The 13,923-nt window shown below is 41.2% G+C and overlaps 1 protein-coding gene across 5 annotated transcripts in view; it reads right to left on the minus strand.

Annotated features, from left to right (window-relative positions):
• The window catches only part of ZFYVE9 (zinc finger FYVE-type containing 9), a 165,964-nt gene that overhangs the window by 100,642 nt on the left and 51,399 nt on the right, over positions 1–13,923 (minus strand). For all 5 annotated transcript variants that reach the window (XR_004536594.1, XM_033916066.1, XM_033916069.1 and 2 more), the window contains exons 3-4: positions 5,826–7,900; positions 716–815 (exon numbers count right to left, since the gene is read on the minus strand). Coding sequence is in view for 4 of the 5 variants with exons in the window: in XM_033916066.1 (XP_033771957.1) it covers positions 716–815; positions 5,826–7,900 (2,175 nt within the window). In the remaining variant the exon portion in view is untranslated. The remainder of the gene's footprint in view (positions 1–715; positions 816–5,825; positions 7,901–13,923) is intronic.

Consider the following 13,923-nt stretch of genomic DNA (forward strand, 5'->3'; position numbering starts at 1 on the left):
CGCGCGGCATTATAGCATACACTATTCCGCACGTTAAAGCCCTAATACAGCTTAGTAAAAGGAGCCCTAGGCCTCCAGGTGGTCAAAGGGGTGAAGGAGAGTACTATGAAAGAGTAAACTAATCTATGTACCTGTAATAATGAATCTATTTTTATGTATTCATGTGATCCCTTTGTGTTTAAGCTGCCAAATTCCTTATACAAGGGGCTGGCTTTTGTTCAGAGTTTAGACAGAACATACTATGTCGGCCTTTAAGACTTATCTGTTCTCATATATCGACATATTAATAAACAATTGTTAAACTGAGCACAAGCTAGTGTTTATTTCCACCTGGGTGTTTCTGGTTCGGGCACTAAGGACAGCAGTCTATTGGAAAGGGCAGAGAGCCCCATCCAAGGGCTGGTAAGCCAACGTTTTACTCATGATCCCAAAAGAGAAACCAGGAGTTGAAAATATTGGTTCATTTTAAAAATTGATGAGATGACCCAAGTCATAAGGGGAAGTTGTGGATCAACAAGCCTGTGATCTAGGTGTCAGACCAGCATCTTTATTTAGTATAAACAAAAAAGGAAGCTAATGACTTGGTTTGTTCTTCATTTATTTGTTTTATTGTCATAAAATGGTTAAAATCGATGAAGATATGTCTCAGAAAACTAAGCGACTGAAAAGTCGGAATTGTCAGACACTCGTATAAATCAGCTGCTGTAGCACTTACCGTTCATGAGCACAGAATGGCAGATCACACATACTCGAGCCTCCTTCCTCTCCATGTAGAGTAGCCGGCATTTAAGGCTGCAACATGCAGCACAGAAGACCTGACGAAAAGAACAAAATCAGAATCGCTATTGTTTCATTGAAACTAGAAGAACAAAGAAAAGAATCTGTAAAAATCTCTTTAGAAAAGAAGAATGTATGGGAACATGCCCACATTGAGTACAAGCAGCCCTGCAAATGATATAACTTTACGTACAACCACTCAAACCAAGCTTTAGTTATACAGTTGGGTGGTCACTGCATGTGTTCTGGCAGTATCGTCCATGAATATATAAGGATAACACAAAGTTGCAGACTTAGGTTATAAGCAGAATAGAAATGTTTAAAACAAATAATTAAATATTTCAGGGCTGGCTCTAGCAAAGTGATGTAAAACTCCAGAGTTTCATGGGACTTTACGAGACAGTATGACCTGTTAGATTTAACTTTTTAAGATCTAAAACCAGCTGTGATAACCTGGGTCTACAATGAAGAACAAATATTTAATTTGTAACTAATTTCTCTAAGCTCTGCATAAAAATTAAGTACAATACACATTGATGAATAATGTCATGCATTTGAGATGTTAATCTTTACTTTCTTGTGCAGACGAAGTTCAATCAAAATCTAATTTCACAAGTAGAAACTGACTGCTCAAAAACTGGAATATTGTCTAATTTTTCACAGTTTTACTCAGACGTACTAACACAACATGCACAGACAATTCTATTTTTTGAAACCACACAACAAATGAATGGAACTTCCAAAGTAGACTATCCAATGAAAAGATTAATTAAGCTGGAGGATGATTAAGAAACATGGAAAAAAATCAACGTCCTCAATCAGAAACTAAAAACAGCCTAGCGATAGGCAAAAGCGTGGAAGGAGTGAGTGACTTTTTTTCTTTTTAATTTTTTTTTTTAATTGGGGTTGGTGAGTAAGTTTTTAAGAGATTTGATTTCAATGATTTTATTTGTTTAACTTTTCATAATTGTATGTATGTTTTATTTTTGTTATTATATATGTCATTTGGTCACCTGCCTAGAATTGTTGGATAAGCAAGCTATAAATATTTTAAATAAATAATTCTTATCACTGTGTTCTTCAATGTTGTGAGACAATGGAGGCCAATGGGATCTCTTGGGCAGCCCACAGTCCCTTTTTTTTTGGCTGCTGCATAAGAATATAAAAATTGCTATACTTGGACAAACTGAAGACTATCAAGCCCAATATCCTGTTTCCAACAGTGGCCAACCCCGATTCCAAATTAGAGGTCTGCACGGGAACGGGGATCACGGGAATCTCCCCCTAACCCACAGGACTCCCACAAGAACCCCCCTCTGGCCCACGGGACTCCCACAGGGACCCCCCTCTAACCAATGGGACTCCCACAGGGATGGAAGGCTTTAGAAGCAGGGTTCGTCCATATAATATAATGGACACGTCAGCCTTAGTAAAAGAGGGGGTTTATAAGTTAATTACCTGAACAGAAAACAAAAAAAGGGTTCCACTAAAGAGATTCCACAAGGAAAACAGCAGCGCAAACACAAAATAAACTGTGGAATTGATGATCCTGTCCGAAGTAATTGCTGCTTTTTATGGGGACAGCCGGGGATGGAGGTAATTCCTTGCGGGGACGGGTGGGGACGGAGAGGATCCTGGCAGGGACGGAGAGGATACTGACGGGGATGGAGAGGATACTGGCGGGGACGGGTGGGGATGGGTGGGATTTCTGTCCCCGCGCTACTCTCTATTCCAAATACCTAGCCTCATAGCGGCAGGGGAATTTAAGTATAGGTGAGGGAGACACCATAAAGATTCAAGAAGAAAAGAATAAAGGGATACTTGCAAATATATGTATATGGACAACAGTCCAACAAGAACAGTTGAAGCCAGGAAGCCAGTCTCAGGAAGACACAGATGGGTAGTGAAAGGGAATTTTGCCAAGAAAATGAAAACATGGTTCCTATCGACTAGAATAGTTTTATAGAAAAAAGGGAAAAAACCACCCTAGTAAGGAGAGAAAAGTCGTTACTATGAATTATAGAATGTAAATGGAAAGAAACAGTGGTGGACTGGGTCAAAGCCACCTGTTAAAAAAATGTCCATTAAAGGCTGTGAAAGAGCACTGGTATGTCACGAAGAGAGAAAAAAGTCAGTGCAAGGATAGTAAAAGAGAAGTAGTACTTCTCAAGAGATACGCTGGAAAAAAGGAAACCAGCAAAGATGTTTTGTAATTTTAGAAATGGCGCCCGGGGAATGAAAATATTGAATATCCTCATAAGTAAGGAAAACAAAGATATGCAAATTTAGATGCAGAGATTGACCTCATCTGCTACTGAAAAGAAGAGGAGAGTAGTGAGCTCAGAAACCTGAGGATCAAGTAAGAGGGAGATAGGACCATTTCTTAATTAAAGGAAGGAATGGTGGAAAGAACAGCTACCAGGAATCTGGTTGCAAAGAGAAGTACAGCAAGAAAAAAACACGTGTACCAATGCAGATCCAGTCTCCTAATTTTATTTTATTTAGATGAAAATAGAATAAACCAGACAGTAAAGGCAAAATCTGTTGGATGTGAAATCAGTTGACTTACAACTTGAGTTTGGATGTTTGCTAGATACTTGTTGATGGTCGATATATTAAAATTTAATAAAACTTGAACTTGAATTTACTCGAGAGTCAAGAAAAATCAACCAAAAGTGATGTAACACTGTAGAGTTGAGGCTGAGGATACATATGGAGAAGATGAAAAAGAGAGGGTAGTTTGCTTTTCTCCTGTATTTTTTTTTTAGCCCCGGACTCAGACCCAACAGGAGAGGACGATATCGATATGACATAAAAAGAAGGCTGAAAAGCCATCGACGCTGTCAGCAGATACAAAGGCTTTAAAATAGCTGAAAGGCCCGTTCTCACTAAAACTTATTTTGTTATAAAGAAAATAAGATGAAAAGAAAATTAATGGACAAAACGAAGCGGGAAGGCAACTCGAGGGAACGAAGTTCAGATATGTCTTCATTTCATGGAAAACGAAAACCCAATGAGCTTGCGAGCCAGTGTCAGGCAGGAAGGCACTCGCTCATGAGCAGTGCAGGCAGTCGAAGTTTTGCAAAAGCTTAAGTGACAGTACACTTTACCACTGTCCATACTGGGCTCTGTAGATGACGTCACCCACATATGCAAGAATATGCTGCCTGCTTGTCGAAGGATAATAGTGTGTCGTAATAGAAACTGTTCTGGCTGAACTCATTTTCTTTGAAAACTGCAGACTGAAGCTTATGTCTAAGCAAATCTCAAACACAGTACAAGAGATTGTGAGAGATCATTTGTTTAATAAAGACATTCAACTCTATTTTAAGTAAAACCAGCCTGTAGCTTTGAGTTCTGCCATGTTTACAATCATTGTCCAATACAATAAGCCACTTTCCCAGTGTACAATAGTCTGCTGATTCAGTGAGCTGCTCTGTATAAGGAAGCAGCTGAGGTTAACCACTTGTTCAAGTAATCTGATGTTGACACTGCAATTCCAATTATTTATGTCACTTGCCCTGAGACCTTGTTCTCAGTTTTTATTTCCTACCCCACACAAATTTATTACAACAAAAAGAGGAGAAAAGTAGAACAACGATTTCACTGGGTAAATATTTTATATTAGTGGAGAGAACTAGACCAAAAGAAGGACTTTAAGGCATATTAAGCTGATTTTGTTCTCTTTTTTCAGATCCAACTGCTCACTCTCATTGAAACATGATGGCAGATAAAGGCCAAATGGCCCATCCAGTCTGCCCATCCGCAGTAACTGTGTGGCTCAAACTTCCTGAGAAGAAAACAAAACAAAGAACTGGGAGCACACAACCACATGGCATGCTGCACTTTTCAACTGTCTAAAATTAACAGGTTGGGGGGAACCTATGGTGAAAATCAGTTTAAAATAGAATGATAATGAAGGACGATAGACAAGACTCATGTGTTGTAAGAAATAAGGACAGAGGCATAGTAATTTCTATATGTTGAGCCACCTGGAGCAATGCAAATACACACATATTAAGCACCTCACAAAATGATGCAACCTGAAGGTTATATGATGTGCCAAAGTTGATTTCAAAATGGAACTTCTAAAGCCTCTCATTCCAAAAGAAGCTTTACAAAATTTGGAAATTCTTACAATCACCACTGTAGGGGCTGAGAAGGAGGAAAAATGCTGATGGTACTTCCACTTCAATTTTCCTCTTGAAATCCTGACCTTCACATAAATGTTGGGTGCTATTTTGATACAGATACCAGCATACGTGAGGCTTATATTTCTGATATCATGATGGAAGTCAGGCTCCTTGGAACTACTGGAGTGCTTCTGACGTAATTATACATATTGGTTTTAAGCCATTTTGAATTTTCTACCACGCTCCATTAGCTCTACAAGGACTCTGAAGACACCAAAGATGTCAGAGAAACGATCAGCTTCGGAGTTAAGCTGGGAGCAGTTTCAGAAGAGTCCCCGACATGCATTTGTAAAACAGGACTTTAGAAGTGGCATTAGATACAAAGAAAGCCCTGAAAAAAATTTTCCTGGCTCTTAAAAAATTATTTTGGGTTGGTACCCAAGTTTGCTGAATATTTGTTTTAATTATGTATGTAATGCTATTACCCGCATAGATGCTGGATATGCGGGCTATAAGTGTTTTAAATAAATAAATTTGTATACTGATACATAATGGGTAACAAAGAAACTGATGGTAAGTTTCCTCATCTACCAAATGCATTACCTGACTTCTATTTTTCTTTTTATCTTCTTAACCACTAAAACTGTGTATACACGTATTCAGTGCCTCATTACTAAGACACCAGACCTTGCACTTTTTCTATGAGGAAGCTACATTATGCAATATCATCATCTATTCTCTCAGAACTCATGAATACTTATCCTAAAACCTCTCTGCCACTGAAAAATGCAAGCTTACTTGAGAATATTTTTACCCTATATGTTGTAACTCCAAAAATCAGTCTGAATTTTGTAACTTTGGTTGTACTCCCCACATGAATCAAATCTGTGTGCTTGTAGTTAAGAATGTTCTTACCTTGCCACAGGCCCTGCAGTGATGCCTTCTTTTGGTGAATGTAAATCTGGCCTCGCATTTCATGCAGTTTGGCGCTTGGGAGTCTGGAACCCACACCGGAGGCACCTCACCCAGAGTAGTAAACGGCTTTCTATTGGAAATGCCAAACTGACCTATACAGAGGTCATTATCAGGATTATCTGGAGATATTCCAAGGCACAAATTATCAGACACCCCAACCTGATACTCTTCTGAATGCTCCCCATTTGTAATAGATGGGCTGTATAACTTCTCATTATGTAACCCATCAGCCACCAAGCTGTCTTCCAGTTTTGCCTTGCAAAAGGCATCATTTTTATTTTTAAGATTGGATCCACTGTTCTGGGATCCAAGATCGTTATGCAATTGGTCCGATAATGGCCTTGGGATTTGCAGTTTAAGATTTGAAGGTTGTTTGGGGCGTGCACCACCGAAAGGAACACTGAGGGGTTGGAGATTGGCTGCCAAGTGCAACAACTGCCCTTGCACACTTGGCCCCTGATTGCACAGATTGTGAAAATAACCTTTCTTTGTTTGATCACCATTGCTGTTTAGAAGTTCATTTCCTTCTATGGCCTCGGTGCCTCTCTGCTGTTCATATACAGTATAGCACTCAGACTTGCTTTCCTCTATTTCCTTCTCTTCAGTCACTGAATCTTCCTTGGATGGTAAAGTTTTTGGGATATGAGCAACCGCTGGATTTTGCATTCCACAGGAATCACAACCATTAGACAGAACATTTGGTGTTGGTATGCCCAGGACCCCAGACACACTGTCAACTTCCAGCTCTTCTGTACAAGTCCCTTTCAAGTCAACACCTGCTTTTATCAAATTTTCCTCAGAATCAATGTTGCTGAAAGTTTTCCTGCAGTTTACCAGTGTGCATCTTTCATTCTCTTCCTGTTTCTGTTTATTAGCCATCTCACCGAGGTTCTTCAGTTCTCCATTCATCATTTTCTGAGGTTCAAAGAAGCATTCCATCACCCCAGTTGATCCGGCTGTACTACATACACTTTCATCCTTAGTAATATCACTTTGACAAGCGCCAGGTTTTTCCACGTCTGTGTGTTTTGAAAAGCGCTGGCTGGCATCACCGCTGCCAGACATAGCAGATGGACTTTTCTCAGGAAGCAGGGGTACCCTGGATTGCCACCACTCTCCCTCTGTTGATTCTCCACACATCAAGCTTGTACTACTTGAATGAGGCACATGGTTTTTAGTTTCAAGGTCTTCTTTACTAGCACAGTCTCCAACTGATGAGCAGCCATCTTGCATTTTAGCAGCATCAATAACTATTCGCTGCGATAAGGAAACAGCAGTAGTCTCTTCAATTGTAGATTTTGATAACTGACTCATTTTGCTTTCTGTAAAATTAGGCTTCACTGGAGAGGGGGAACATGTCCTGGTTATATTGTCCGCTAGAGCATTAATCAAACAATCAGCGGAGCCCTCTTTACCATACAATGGATTTAACTGTAGGTCTCTGGCTTCTGAGTTCTTATGTTTCAGAACGGACCCATTTACACTAATACTCAGTTCATCATTTGGTCTATCTTCATTATCCAGTGCGATACTTACGGAATCCACCAGGGACCGACTATTTGAATTATTACAGTCCGGTAAATCCCCACATGGTAATGTCCCGGGGTCACAGTTATGCATAACTGCTACAACAAGAACATTTTTTTCTTCTGGATAGCAAGTTATATTTCCACAAATTCTCTCTCCCACATCAAAAGAGTTATTATAAGGAGCATAGTGTCTAGTGCTTTTGTTGCTTAACTGATCATTTGCCACAGTCTCATCACTTGTCCACAAGGCAGGGGTCTCTGGCTTTATATGCCAGTCTTTATCATTGGCACAAGAGTCCCCTTCTCCAGTCGCCATGGCAAAAGCAGAAGCCAGGGAAAAAGGTTTGATGATTCTATGTTCCGCCTCATTAGGCATCTTGGTTTCATTCATGTTGGCTAAGGCTGGATTGCATGACAGCCAAAGAGAGGGAGGGTCTAGAATCTGACTCCACTTGGGATCTGATAGCCGGGATGTTTCAGTCTCATCTGAAAAATAAATGATTAAATGATGAGAAGTGAAGAATGTTTGTCAGAGTTTATTTTAACAAAACTGTGCAATGCTACCATAACGCCAAATTAAACCTCTTATCAACAGCAAACATTCCCATTATTTCCGATGCATCTTACCTGCAGCTAAAAGGGGCAGATTAAAAAATTAAACTGTGAAAACCAGAAGAGACATATTTGAGGATAGCTCAGAGTTTACTCCCTTTTGGGGAAAATTACTGAAGAAATTACAGAACAAAAATACCAGGTTTAGCTAACCAAAATACCTCTCAGGTCTTGTGAAGAATGAACACAAAACAGGCTGTTAATAGTAGCAGCAAAAAGTATAAACAGAGTAATTGGACAAAATTACACAAGAAGCAAAAGGAAAATGCTCAGATACATGATATATCATGAAATGTGGACATGTTTGAGAATAACTAGCAGACTTGTAACTCAGAACTGGTTTATATAATGAAAGCAGCACAGTGGTAAAACAAAACATGGCTTCTTTTTCCTTGCAACTAATATGGTAGCTTACCACAGAAAAGACAATACACTTACCCCCAAATTTCATAAATGGCGTCTAAAGTTGTGAACGTACATCGGTTCACATAGCCAATGTACATGTACAACTTAATTGGCACTGATTGGCAATTAACACCTTGTAATTGATGCTAATTGGGACTAATTAAAATTTACATGCACAACTCGGAATGCACAATTCTGTAAAAAGTATGTGCCAGGTCCAGTGCGTGCACCTGAGAAGAGGGTGTTGTTTTATGCATAACTGCACACAACTTAGGTTGATAAACCCATTATTCCAAGGAAAACAAAGCATTCATTTTAGCCCAAAATAACTATAAAACTGGATTTTTGTATTTGCTTATATTTTCAAATGAATGCCATAAATGTTTACAGTTAAAACCCAATTTAAGTCACAAAATTTTGGACTTGAGACACATCAGTGTCAGCATTCTACCTGTTTAGAGATGAGAGAATTGAATTACACTTCTCCCTCCATATTTGTGGGGATTAGGGGCAGAGCCGGCCCGCAAATATGGAAAAATCGCAAATAACTTTTATCGCCGACTCTGACCCACCCCTGCCTCACTCCTGCCTCCCGGAGCTCTCCACACCTTACCTGGTGGTCTTCCTACGCTCCTGCCCCATGCAGAGCAATCAACAAAAATGGCTGCCGTGAGTTCCGTGGTCTCATGAGACTACAGTGGGAACTCACAGCAGCCATTTTTGTTGATGGCTCTGCAAGGGGCAGGAACGTAGGAAGATCGCTCCTGCCCCGCTTCACCACTAGGCCACCAGGTACGACATGGAGAGGTCTGGGAGGCAGGGGTGGGTCAGGGTTTAGAAACTCGCAAATAATCAAAGTTGCAAGTCCTAAACCCGCGAATTTGGACGGAGAAGTGTACTTCTATTCCATGAAGTCACATTATGCATTCAGTTTGAAACATTTGAAGAGAGTTTATATTCTTACCTTGATAATATATTTTCCAGTAGATAGATGTGTCATTCTGGACAAGCAGATAATTTCCTCATTGCCACAAGCTCTGCAGAAGGAATCCACTCTGGATTTTTTCTGTATCTCTCTTACTTCACTGGGAACTCTACTGCCACCTACAGTTAGTTTCCAAGCATGCAAGAGCTCCTCTAAGAAAAAGTGAAGTAAGGAATTGGGATATCCCAAACAAATAAACAGTTCTGTTCTAACAAAACAATACTTGAACAATCAAAGATCAACCGACGCCAACAAAAAGCATCAAAGGAACTCAGGCAGTACTCCTGTGGCTGCTAGAACTATATTATACACAATTCTGCACACCCTAAAGGGTTGACTGGCATCCAAGATACATACTTGGAGAAGATCAATCAGAACGAGACAGGTGCAGAAAGGACAGGGCGGGGGTCCAGAATGACACACCTATCTACTGGAAAAAATATTATTACGCTAAGAACATAATCTCTTTTTCCAGTGCTATAGGTGTGTCATTCTGGACAGGAGGGATGTACAAAAGCAGTCACAGAACTCTAGGGTGGGCTGACCGCGCCACCATGTAATACTGAGGACTAAAGGCAGAGTCCTCTCGTCACCATATCCACTCTGTAAAGCTTAGCAAATGTATGTAGAGTGGACTAAGTCACAGTCCTACAAATCTCCTTCGGAGAGACTGCCCTATCTTAAGCCCATGACAAAGCCACACTTCTTTTCGAATATGCCTTGACAGAAACAGGAGACTGTTTCCTGCAGATAATATAGGCTGACAAAATAGCCTTAACCTTTTCCTATCGTAATAAATTTTACGTTACGCTGGTTCCAATCGTAATTATTTTAGCAAAGTTTTGTATTATTCACCGTTATCATTTACGGCTATTGTAAACATAATGTAAATAAGTCATAAGTCTGTAAATTCAAATATTTTGTGTTCCTGGCTCTTTATAAGTCCATACAGACTGTTTATCCACTGTCTATGTCATTTTTGGAATGTCCCGTCATCCGGAACACACGATAGGAAAAGGTTAAGGATCCATCTGGAAATCATGGCCTTGGAGGCTGACACACCTCACTTAGCTGAATGAGTCAGCACAAATAGATGGTCAGAAAGCCACCGCTGTAGCATTGTTGGAGAAAACACTGACCATTTGACCTTCTAGAGTCTTTTGCAGGGAAGAACAAAGAGTGCACCTCTTGAGTCTGGAGGTCCGCATGCTCTTCAACTGGGAGGAACAACATCATTTGTATCTCCTGCAAATAGATCTCCCAAGTCCTGGACAATGGCATACTCCAAAGCAAATGTCCCTTCAAGGGCTAAGCCCTGGCGTGTCGAGTCCGACATGCAGCTGGTCTGCGCAGTGGGAGCACAGCTCTTCTGAAAGGCTTTCCACATTAAATTGATTCAGAAGAGAAAGCTATATCAGGGAGCGAGGATTCACCCTGACATGACTCTAATTTGCGTTTCTTGGGCTGCAGGGCGTCCGCATCCTGTCGTGTAGAACACTCACTGTTTTCAGGCCCTGAGAAAAATAAAAGACCACCCCAGCAGGTTAGCCACCCTTTCTGCTAATTGAGAATGCATAGGAGAGGTTAAGCTGGCCACTCCCGTCTCTCTGTTCCATGCTGCATGACACGTGACACAAGGATGCTTCTGAGGCGCAGAATTTGTACAATCCTGATTTTGGATTTGGTGTAAAAGAGCGAGCCCAAGGACTCCATCCCAACAAGTTTTGAGGCAAAAGGAGAAGATTTGGAGCTGCAGGAAACTTTTGAAAAAAAAAGATCACTAAAAATCCAAGATGGTCACCGTCGGGATTTTGGCACCTAAAAACAGTAGCTGGAATGGAGAAGTCATACTGAAAGTCCTTCTTCAATGCTGATCTTCGGGCTGCCAGCCGGACACAGTGTCTGACTGAACCCCCTCCCCCGCAGACTGACAGATGTGCTACCAGAAGGGAGGAGGCAAAAAATGCAGCCGGCACCCTGAGAGACACTGCTGAGCCTCCTACAGATGGCTGATAGCTTGCTCTCAAACCCCTGCTAAGCAGTAGGTAAGCGGGGATGGCCCCAAGCTCCAAAAATACTTATGCAGGCTGGCTAACAGGTTCTACAAGCTGCACAACTCAATCTGCTTCTTCTGACACTGAAATTGGTACGCTCCGAGCACTGACAATACCAAATATAAACTGAAAAACACCAAGTAAAATGCAAAAAAAAAGGAGAGCAAAACAGAAATACTTCTTCTGGCTCTAGGTGGCAGTAGGGCTCCCAGTGAAGTAAGAGATATAGATATAGAAAAAAAATCCAGAGTGGATTCCTTCTGCAGAACTCACAGTGATGGGGAAATTACCCGCTTGTCCAGAAAGACCCACCTATTGCACTGAAACATATTTTATTTCATATTTCTTAAAGCACTTATCACAAACACATTTATTTACATGTCAGATGTCATTGAAAAAACCAACAGCAGACTTTAGAAACAGGAAGAATATCCCAGAGGTTTGGAAAATGAGTTGCAGTGCAAACAAGTGTAAAATCATGCATTTAAAATACAAAATCTATTAGCGACATGTCAAACTGGAAGGACAAGAACTTAACTATCAAAGAAAGACACCTAAAAGTAATCATCTCAGATAACTTGAAGACATCCCATCAATGTTAAAAAGCAAAATGTCAGGCTGAGGTTATGCTCAGTTACATAAATAAGAGACATCAGCAAGAAAAAGGGGGTAATGTTGCCTTTGTACAAGTCATCTGTGATACCTCACTTCATACACTATATTTAAGACTGGACTCCAGACAGTAAAATAATAAAATGATTCAGACAAGAGCTACTAAAATGATCCAACATAAACCCTACTAAAAAGTTTAAGACACTTAAATTTACATACTTGTTGAGCATAACAGAAACATTAAAATAGAGAAAAGGAAGTTTAAAGCCATCCCAGTTGATCAGTGGCAGAGCTTTACACTGCTATGCATGTACAGTGGTACCTTGGTTTACAAGTGTACCGGTTTGCAAGTGTTTTGCAAGACGAGCAAAACATTTGCAAAATCGGTGCCTCGGAAACCGAGCATGGCTCAATTTACGAGCGCCCCCCCCTTGCAATCCGGCACCCCCCCCCCCGATGCAATTGGGCGCCCCCCCCCCCCGCCACGATCCGGCACCCCCCCCCCCACCGATGTTTCTTACCCTCATCTGGGCACCGGCATGTCCTGTGCTTGGTGCCGGTGCCTGAAGATTGGCCTCGTGAACTCGCAGGTCTTGAGCATGCTCAGATGCTCAAGGCCTAGCAGAAGAGGAGGCCGATCTTCGGGCACCGGCACCAAGCACAGGACATGCCGGTACCCAGATGAGGGTAAGAAGCGTCGGGGGGGGGTGCCGGATCGTAGCGGGGGTGCCCAATCGTGTCGGGGGGGGTGCCGGATCGTGGCGGGGGGGGGGCCCAATCGCGTGGTGGGGTGCCAGATCGCAGGGGGGGCTTTCGGGGGGAGCAATGCCGGTTCTCGTGGGGGGGGGAAACACATCAAAGCGAGTTTCCTTTATTTCCTATGGGGAAACTCGCTTTGATAAACGAGCATTTTGGATTACGAGCATGCTCCTGGAACGGATTATGCTCGTAATCCAAAGTACCACTGTATTACCATAATTCCCAAGTCACCTCAATAGGTGTCAGGTTAGGATAAAATCTTGTACTGAAAAATCTTCCACTATAACTATGACTAATTCAACCTATAAACTGTGTATTAAGGATATTGGTATTAGATCCCTGGTACGTGCGGAGTTAGGATAATAACTTGTACCTGAAAAACTTATACTGTAATCTGTTAACTGTATATTGTGTATGTTGACCTGTGACCCATCCTGGGTGGGATAGAAAACAAAACAAATAAATAAATATTTTTGGCTCCCCTTGTTGGAAGAGTGTTATGGTAAAAGTAAAGAACCTGTTGCCTAAATCTGGAACCTGCAATATACAGTTCTGACGTCATGGGGCATGGCTCCCGGCCTTAAGACAAGTGGAGGAGTGACCTAGTGGTTCAGCTGCCTCAGCACCCTGAGTTGCAAGTTCGATTCCCACTGCAGCTCTTTGTAACTCTAGGCAAATCACTTAACACTTCATTGCCCCAGGTACAAAATAAGTCTAAAATATGTAAACCGCTTTGATTGCAACCACACAGAAAAAGCGGTAAATCAAGTCTCATCCCCTTTCACCTTTAGATAAGAAGTGTGGCAATGATGGTTGATTAAAACAGAGGGGAAAGTCTTAATTATGAATGAAAGATCATGGCACAAGAATCCTAACCCTGGTTCCAATTGAGCTAGAAAAATAAAAAAGAGGAGACTGGAGAAATGCAAAAGTATGATACATACACATACAGGATAGATTAGATAGATAGAAGGTGGTGTCATATGAGGGGCAATTTTCAAAAGGGTTTTACGCAGGTAAACCAGTTTACCCAAATAAAAAGAAAACCCCACACACAATACAGTTTGAAAATGCTCCTATAA

Source organism: Geotrypetes seraphini, chromosome 12 (genome assembly GCF_902459505.1).
Source record: "Geotrypetes seraphini chromosome 12, aGeoSer1.1, whole genome shotgun sequence".
NCBI classification, from domain to species: Eukaryota; Metazoa; Chordata; class Amphibia; order Gymnophiona; family Dermophiidae; genus Geotrypetes; species Geotrypetes seraphini.